The sequence below is a fragment of the Rhamphochromis sp. 'chilingali' genome (assembly GCF_963969265.1).
Source record: "Rhamphochromis sp. 'chilingali' genome assembly, chromosome: 17".
NCBI lineage: Eukaryota > Metazoa > Chordata > Actinopteri > Cichliformes > Cichlidae > Rhamphochromis > Rhamphochromis sp. 'chilingali'.
The window spans coordinates 22,451,877-22,460,726 of NC_137944.1; the positions used below are offsets into that span (position 1 = coordinate 22,451,877).

An 8,850-nucleotide genomic window follows, 5' to 3' on the forward strand; every position below is an offset into this window, starting at 1 on the left:
AGACCTCTCAGCACTCCAGTTTTATGGCCTCTTACCAGCCCCCATCACCTGACTTCAGACCTTCGTCTTGTGAGGGGGATATTTATGACTCTGCCATTGTCCACGCTCTGCAGAAAAAGCTCTCTGTGGAAAGGGTGCTGGGTTCCGTCATCTTACTGCTGTTATGATCCCAGCAGCCTTCAGAGTGTCATCGTATGCACAATACAGTGGCACAGCGTTAGGTGATGTTCATAGGAAACTGCTGTTATCACCACCATAGCTTCTGGTTCCTGTGCTTTTCACAGAATCATGATGTCATCCTCGAACTGCTTCTACGCTGTCGATGGAGCCCTCATCCCTCGAGTTTTCATATCCCAACGCTGCTGAAGATTTAAGGCAGGGCACGTCGTACACCTTAATTGTCTTTCTCAGCGTCAATATTGAATCTTTCATTTTATTTAAAATCTTGCTGTGGGAAGTCTCCTCTTGATCTCCTGGAAGCTCAGTAGCACAGCTCTCTGTGTGATGTCTGCTGTGCTGAAGATGATCTCTGATCCTCCTGAAGCCTCTCTCCTGGCCTCAGCTCCCATCCTGTGGACGATCCTCTCAGTTGCCTGTGCTCTTCACTCATTTAAGCCACAGATCTATTTTATTCAATTTTTCCTTTTTCCCTTCATCATAAAACATGTGACATGCTGTCATGCACTTCACAAAAGACGTTTGTTCTGATGTATTCAGAGTTGTGTATCTAAATACAGGATTCACTCGCACATCAAAACAGGAAACTCAGTGTTTTAGAGTCTCCACTCAACACACAACAACTCAAACACATCTCATTCACTCGTGCTAGAATTCAGTCACCTTTCATTAATCTAAGACCGATCAACTAATTTGAATCAGCTATTAACCCACTAGGATGACAGGACGACAGAAATGCATGTTCAAAATGTTATCACTAAAAGAGAATTTCCCTCATACAGTAAATTTAGTAGTAAACTTGTGCTGCATCAATCAAGCAGGAAGCTTCTCCCAATTTACTATATTAACAACTAAATTTATTGTCTGATCACTGGTTGGTCAAACCAGGATCTTTTTTCCCCACAAAAGTTAAACTGCTGTCCTGCAACCTAGAGAGTCAATTTTTTTTTTTATTGGATAAATTCAGTATTTGAGAACAAGTGTCTGCTAAATTGACACTATTTTAACACTGATGAAAGATAACAAGCTAATTTTCATTACATGTGTTTGTGTTATTAGGCAGGTTTAATGCATGTCTGTGGAGCTGCATATCCAGCAGAGCATGTTCTTAAAGCTGCCTTTCCTACACACTTCTCTGCTATTATTTAATCATTTCTTAACTAATGTGCTGTGAGTCCACTGGTCTTTGCATCACACGAGGTGACTTGGACAAGATGATAAACAGACTCACACGCTTAAGATGTTGTCTAATCTTCATAAGCTCTCTTGTGTTTGTGTTAGTAGGGTTAATGCATGTTTTGTGTGATTCTGTATATGTTTGTATATGTTTCAGACTCCTTCACAATTTTCCAACTTAAGCAGTCAGTTTTCTTTTCCCCAAGTTTGCTAACCCAAATTTTGATTTCCCACATTTAATAACAAAATTTGTGTTCTCACCACTCTCACTATTGTCCTCTGCCACTTCAATAGTCCAATAGCAGGCAGTTTCTCCTTCAGCTTTGTCCTGTCCCTCCTCTGATGCGGTTGACTTTGTGCTAGTGTCTGAAGTGCTGCCGCTGCCTTCTTGGGCGACTTCTTAGCAGCTGCTGCCGGTTTCTTGGCTTTGGCCGCGGCGGGCTTCTTGGCTTTGCTCTCAGTAGCCTTGTTCATCTTGAAGGATCCGGAGGCCCCGGTGCCCTTGGTCTGCACCAGAGTGCCCTTCGCCACCAGGCTCTTGATGGCGGTCTTGACACGGGCCTTGTTCTTGTCCACATCGTAGCCTCCGGCAGCCAGAGCCTTCTTGAGAGCGGCCACGGACAGGCCGTTGCGCTCCTTGGAAGCGGCCACGGCTTTCACAATCAGCTCGCCCACGCTGAGGCTGACCTTCTTGGGCTTGGAAGTCATCGTCTTCTTCTTCTTGGCCTGAACCTCGGTGCAGGGCGTGTTTATGATGGAGCCTTTCCCACCACAGCGCTGGCACGTTGAACGCATCATGAAGGGTCCATTTCTTTCATGTCGCTAGCCAGCATGCTAGCCGCATGTGGCTTGCCCGAGTCACTCAGTCCTTTTTGAGCATTTCAACATGCTGCCACCGCCATCTTGCTCGCCCCTCCGTGGAATTCATCCAATCAGACAGGAAGATGGGTTTGCTTTCTTCTGCTGCTGCTGTTTGTCCACATTGCTGCTGCTTTGCTGGGACTTTTTGTGCTCAGGACTTGCTGCTGTCTCTTTATCATGTTATTGCTTTGGAGCTGCATTCCTTATCTTCAGGGAGGAGTGAGCTCGCTTGTGAGGTTGAGAAACACATGGCACTGTAAATAAGTCAGCCAGAAACTTGGCCTGCATGTTTCCAATGATGTTAAACTATAACTTTCTTCCGACTGCTGCATGTGGAAAATTGATTCAGGTCTGCTTTTCACCTGAAAGTGACAAACTAAGACATTTCATTATTATCATCACTGCTTAATCAACACACATCTCTGTGTGTGTGTGTGTGTGTGTGTGTTTGTGTGAACAATCCTTTCTTAAAAGCATAAAATGACATTGTAGTTGTTTTTCGGCTGATCAACACGAAACCTTTTTCCCATGATTATTTTTCTTCGTCTACAATGTAATTTTTGTCTCTTTTTCACTCTTTTTTTTTTTTTCGTTACAATAGCTGGTGACCTGCAGAATCACCGCTCTCACTCACAATCAAAGGCAATTACTTTTGCACAGTGCACAAAAACACTGTGATGTCAGACACATTCACACTCACTTTGTCATCTGCATAAATAAATCATATGGCTGGAGATACGTGCCATGGTGATCCATAGGCATGATCACACATTTATTTAATTATTTTCAACCCAACAAACAAATAAACAAAAACATGATGCTGATGTTATGAACACTCTACACACAAGTCAAGATGCAGGAAAACTGCTCATGGAAACGCTGCACACTCCAGTTATCACAGTTATCCTAGCTCTGTTTCCCTCTCTTTGAGTAGTTCTCAGACAGCTCTTGATCTGATAATGTGTAGCTTGCTCATCAGCTCAGAAGAAAAAGAAAAAAACGCAACGCAACATCACACAGTAGTTGCATGCTCTTCCCACAGCGGCAAAGTCTTACACTTTCATATTCAATACAGCTTCTCCATCACGTACTTTTAGATGTTTCATATAGGGTTCAGCATATTAGTTGTTTTCACAGGTGTGCTCTATATCTCAACAATGGCTCATAATAAGACGACAGTCTTTCACACAGGTCAAGTGCCTCTATGCACTTCATTAGCTTAAATATTTATCTATAACACTTCACCTCATATGTCATTGTACTGAATTTGAGCAACCACAAGCTTAATGTAGATTACTTTTAACAACTATCCACCTAAATTAAATCTATGGTCTGGCACACAGGCTGTTGTCGATCAGGGCAAGCTAAAGAATAAACATTGTGTCAGCAAGGGGTGGGGGGAAAGCCATTCACCAGAGCATATCTTAAGTGCTGTGGATTGGCCTTCTCCACACGCTCTTCAAGGCTGGTGTGTTTTCTGAAAACTTCTAACATTTGAATCTCTTCCATTTATAAGCCTGCGATTAACCGCACGGCTCAGGTCCGCGTGACCGCGCTCGCGTGAACCCGCGCAGCTGTGGAGCCGTCGCTCTCTCTCTTTTTTACATAAATACTTTGTGCTGCCAGGAGCAAAGTCCAGCACAAACGTCTGTCTCCCTCCGACTCACTCTTGGTTGCTTAGAAACCCATGATAACAACAGCAGTCGGTGTCACAGACCACATGTTCTGCTCCGCACACACTCACACAACAACAACAACAACAACGACGACGACAATGACAACAACACAAAATAGGCCTACTGTCCAGCACAATCTGGACCCCGCGGAACCTCTCAACGCCTCACAAAGTGGCGGAGAACTCACCTCTCGCTGCACAAAGTAGCGAGGAACCTCTTACCCCACAAAGCGGTAAGGAACCTCTTACCCCACAAAGCGGTAAGGAACCTCTTGCTGCACACAGTAGCAAGGAACCCGGGTTTCGCTCCACAAAGCAGCGAACTTCTCAACGCCTCACAAAGTGGCGGAGACTGCACAACGACACGGTTATAGAGTCGGCCTCTGTAAACTTACTTGGTGTTGCTTAGCGTGTAATATCAGCATCGAATCCCGCCGATCGCCATTCATCGAGGAGAAAAGACAGACAGCGAATCCACAGGAACTTCCTGGCTGACGTCAGTCTTTCAGCGTGTCCCTCCTCCCCTCGGTGAATGCGATTCCAGGGCTCCGGCTCTCGAAGGACCAATTAATGATAGGTTTGCAGCTTGAACCCATCCGCTGGAACGTTGAAGGCAATATAATTACACTGCAAAGCAAGACACAAGTAGGCAAGCTTCTTCATGTTTCTCGTGCACGGGAGAGAACCGGACAGGCACCGTTCCTTCGCTTGACCCCAGTTGCTCTCGTCCGTTCTCCCGTACCACTGTTCTTTTATTGAGGTTACATGAATATGCATAAGTTCATTAACATATGACGTCTACATACACACAAAGAGTACCTTGCCTGTGTGTGTGTGTGTGTGTGTGTGTGTGTGTGTGTGTGTGTGTGTGTGTGTGTGTGTGTGTGTGTGTGTGTGTGTGTGTGGTGCTGATCAAAGGGTCAAACATCCTTGGTCAGGAAGAGGGTAGACTAGACTAGAACAGACGCAACTACGTTAATCCTACCATAAAATAATAAGACACGGTATGACCTCTCATGCTCCCAAAGTGCTGTCTAATACACACAAAGTTTGCAGACTATCAAGGATCAAAACCTCTACCAATCTACAACTAATTACAAAACTCTAAGCATATATAAGTAAATATTTCTAAGCATAAATGACAATCAACAATACAAATCTAACACGCACTTCCTACAGAAAGGCAGTGACTGTTTGCAACTCGTCCAAAAAGTCCACGTCAAAGTCAGCACACAATTTAAGACTTTATTGTTCAGCCTATAACAATTAGTAAATGCAGCAAAAGAATTAAGTGTTACAAAAGAATCAACCTTTTTACTTGATTTCTTTCTTTCTTTTTAATCATTTAACCAAACAAATCTTTCAATTTCTCAAGCAAAGTCTTTTCTTCACCGTTGCAGAGTGTTTTCTGACAACAGGAGAAGGTGAAGTCAGGGAGGGAGTATCTGACAGCCAGAGTCATGAAGTCACAGTCTGCATACCGCAAACATTCAGTGTAGGTCTTGCCTGAGGTGAGGCAGTGCGAGGTCAGTATTGTCAGATTAACAAATACATACAATTGTGAATTTTGATTTGAAATAACTTGCACAATAGCCAATTTTAACAAAAAACTAATAAAACTTTGAAAAGAAGCATTTTCCAAATAGAATCTGTGCAGGAAATATGTTTTCTTACTTTATAATAAATTGAATTTGTTTATAATTCAAATGAAGTTTTTCAATATTGCTGAAATTTAGTGAAACGCAAACAAAAGAATGCAAAATCCAGAATTGCTTTTGTGTTTGTCAGTGGATTACTGTTATTATTATCATTACTGTTAAGAGCAATGTGTCACAGTTTAATGAAAAATGCATTCTTCACCTTATTAGGTAATCCCTTCATTCCATAATAAGTTGTTTAACACACTCATGCTATAGACAGATTTATGTTTGTCTTTTGTCCTGAACAATGCTTACCACCACTGGTGAGTTTGAGGCAGGAGTCCTTCCCCTGGCTACACTCCTGCTTGACTGCACAGTTCTGGGAAGACCCACCCGGGCAGGAGTAACACTGCAGCGAGAGGCCTGGAGAGGAGTTGCAGAGTTCACATTGTTTAGCTTTAGATTAGATTTAGATTTAGTCAGTGGTTGGGAATTTTATTTATTTATGATGTATTTAAGGATGCTCATGCCTGAGAACAAGCTTTAAGAAAAGAGCTCTAAAACAGCTCAAATAGTCACTCAGTTTTCATAATGATTAAAGGATATGGAGGGCCATGAGTGCCAAAATGAGTTAAATAAATACATCGTTAAATAATGAATAAATTGTGTCAGTATGAAAACTGGAAATAATTAATTAACTAATTATATTATTAATTAAATCTGGCATTAATTGATTAAAAATGGAAATTAAAAAATGTCTTAAATGTTTTCAATAAATGAACTGATTTTATTTAATTAATAAATTAATTACTCATTAAATTGTTGGATGATGTATTTATTTAAATTCATTTTGACATACTTTGGCCCTCCATAATTGGCAACCCCCAGGTCTCATATATAAAACCACCGCTGATTGCCAAAAACTGCAGTTCCTCTAAAGTTCCTCTAATGACCACTAGGCTGTCTCAAAAAATGAGTGAATCCCAGGGTCTCTCATGTTAGTATTATAGTATTTTTTAAAAAAATAAATAAACATGCCTGCAGACTCAAAGTTCAGAGTGTGGGTCCTTTGACTGACAGGTGTCTCGGCACAAGCACCTGCACCTCATTCATCCGTTTACACACGCATTCATACAAGTGCTTTTTTCTACATCTAAGCCTTTTGTCTAACATACTCACATACTCACACACAAGGTTCAGTAACTTGTTCAAGGATACCTCAATGATACCTCAACATGCATTTGGAGTAGCTGGGGATCAAACCACCAACCTTCCAACGGGTAGATGACCTGCAGTACCTTTTTTGTGTTGCATTCATAGAGTCTATGGATGTGGCTTTCTAACTAAGTTTAGCTGGATTTAGCTTTTGTCTAAATATGGCCACTTTGGGCTCCTGAAAATCAACATGAAGAGAGCCCTAAAGGAAAGTGAAGGCATTTAAAAAGGGGACATGAAGGTTGGCACCCCAAATTGCCCCAAAATGCATTAATCGGTTTACGAGGGTGTCCTTGATAGTAAGGAAGTGCTTCAAGGCAGACAATAAAATGTTAAACCTTCTCTGGAAATTAAGTGACACTAAACTGATAATTCTGGTGTGTTCACACTGATTACATGACTTTGGATGGAGCCCTGTTTTCTGTTTTTGCAGGAAAGAAAATGAGTATATTTCACAACTTTTTCTTTAAGGCAAAGGCAAAATAAAAGTCTCATGGACTGTAAAAATCTGAAAAACATGTGCAGTAGCCTCATGTTTGCTATATTTCATTAATATTTTAGGAACTTGTCAATAAAAGAAACCCCCCAAAAATATAGAAAAAAACAGCAATCCAACTTTGCACAAAGCAAACTGCATGTCCAGAGACGTGAATTAATATTTATAAGTGGAGGCACATGACATGACAGCAGAACATGCAAACAGCACAGTGATCTGCTAAAATGTTCCCTCAGGCTGATAATCTCTATGACTTAGCCCCACTTGGCTGCACTTTTTAGGAAAAAAAAAATAAAAGAGTTCCTTTTTTCCCCTTACCAAATCCAAACATGGCAAAGCTGACAGCTAGGCAAAACACCACAGAGCTCCTCATCGTGATTGAAAGGACTGTCACGTCTGAAAACCAAAACAAAAAGCAGAGTTTCCAGCATTGTCACGCCGAGATAAGAGGCAGGGATTTGACTTTGTGCAAATAAAAAAAATGGATAACACATTCAGGGACTCGAAACACACACACACACACTCATGCTGCCGTTTACAGTTCGGACAAGATTTGGGGTATTTTTAATGAAACAAGTCTCCCTGATTTCGGTTCACGCTCACTGACTTTAAATATTTTTTGTTATTTTATTAAACAAAATTAAAAATAGGTAACAAAATTTTCAAGTAATACCAGAAGAAACTAAAGAGGACAAAACAACAGACAGAAATCAGGGAAAGAAAAAAAAATCAACTGTGAGTACATTAGACATTTTTAAATTATTTCTACCTCGTTATTTTTATCACAAATCCCTGCAGCCACTCACCTGTGAATGTGAAGGAAATGATTCAGCCTGTGAGGAGCGAGGAGCTTTTTGTAACAGCAACAACGGAAAAAAGCAAACAACCCATTTGTTTGGTTTCAGAGTCCAGACGTCTGAAATGTTGACCAACATACCGAAGAGTTTATGTAACAGAGATCAATTATTAATAGATTTTAAGTTGAAGCTATTATATTTTTCTTCTTGCTCTAGGTGATTTCTGTTTGATTTTTCATCTGCATGTACAATTTAAAGAATAAAGGTAGGTCAATAACGTTTATTTCACTGATTACTGATGGCATGCTTAGTGAAAGTAGTACTATTCACATTCAGGTCAACCTTCCTGTTCCTATGGTCATGTGGATATCTCAGTACACTCTTACTGCTTCCATTGGAATAGATAATCAAATGCACTTGATTAATTGATCATCAGTGTATAATAGCAGAAGACTTGGCAGTTTGCTGGTATGGAACATTCAGGTGAGTGTTCAAACAATACATTTCCTAAGGTAGATGTTTAAGCAAATTCACCCCTAGGTCACACTCCAGAGGCCTTGTTTAACATCTCAAATGTAAAGTATGCTACCAGGATCCTTCTCTCTAAGAAAGAACATAGCAGCACGACTTGGGTTTGCAAAGATACGTATGAGCAAACTACAATACTTCTGCATGTTTAATGCACAGAATCCAAATCAAGAAAACCAAAAACACCACATCAACTGTTAAGCACGATGGTGCAGGCATGATGATTAGGGCTTGTTGCGGTCATTGAACCAACCATTTGACTTTGTAAACCAAAGTATTCTAAAG

General features: G+C 41.0%; 2 protein-coding genes across 2 annotated transcripts; both read right to left on the reverse strand.

The window, feature by feature from the left end:
* Positions 1-599: 599 nt before the first annotated feature.
* On the reverse strand, positions 600-4,792 carry LOC308384216 (histone H1-like). The gene has a single exon (XM_080862657.1). It carries the CDS (start codon positions 2,149-2,151, stop codon positions 1,564-1,566), a length of 588 nt encoding a protein of 195 aa, XP_080718783.1. The 5' UTR covers positions 2,152-4,792; the 3' UTR covers positions 600-1,563.
* Positions 4,793-4,846: 54 nt separating this feature from the next.
* Positions 4,847-8,079, reverse strand: LOC308384218 (CD59 glycoprotein-like). Its single transcript, XM_080862660.1, has 4 exons — positions 8,047-8,079; positions 7,559-7,636; positions 5,845-5,952; positions 4,847-5,395 (listed from the first exon to the last, which is right to left on the reverse strand). Exons 2-4 carry the CDS (start codon positions 7,611-7,613, stop codon positions 5,235-5,237), a joined length of 324 nt encoding a protein of 107 aa, XP_080718786.1. The 5' UTR covers positions 7,614-7,636; positions 8,047-8,079; the 3' UTR covers positions 4,847-5,234.
* Between the last annotated feature and the right edge of the window lie 771 nt (positions 8,080-8,850).

Excerpts from the sequence above, each read along its gene's own strand:
- LOC308384216 (XM_080862657.1), bottom strand. The coding sequence starts at position 2,151 with ATGATGCGTTCAACGTGCCAGCGCTGTGGTGGGAAAGGCTCCATCATA.
- LOC308384218 (XM_080862660.1), bottom strand. The coding sequence starts at position 7,613 with ATGAGGAGCTCTGTGGTGTTTTGCCTAGCTGTCAGCTTTGCCATGTTT. Across the intron at positions 5,953-7,558 it reads CTTTGCCATGTTTGGATTTG|GCCTCTCGCTGCAGTGTTAC; the intron begins GTAAGGGGAAAA and ends ACTCCTCTCCAG. Across the intron at positions 5,396-5,844 it reads CCTCAAACTCACCAGTGGTG|GCAAGACCTACACTGAATGT; the intron begins GTAAGCATTGTT and ends GCCTCACCTCAG.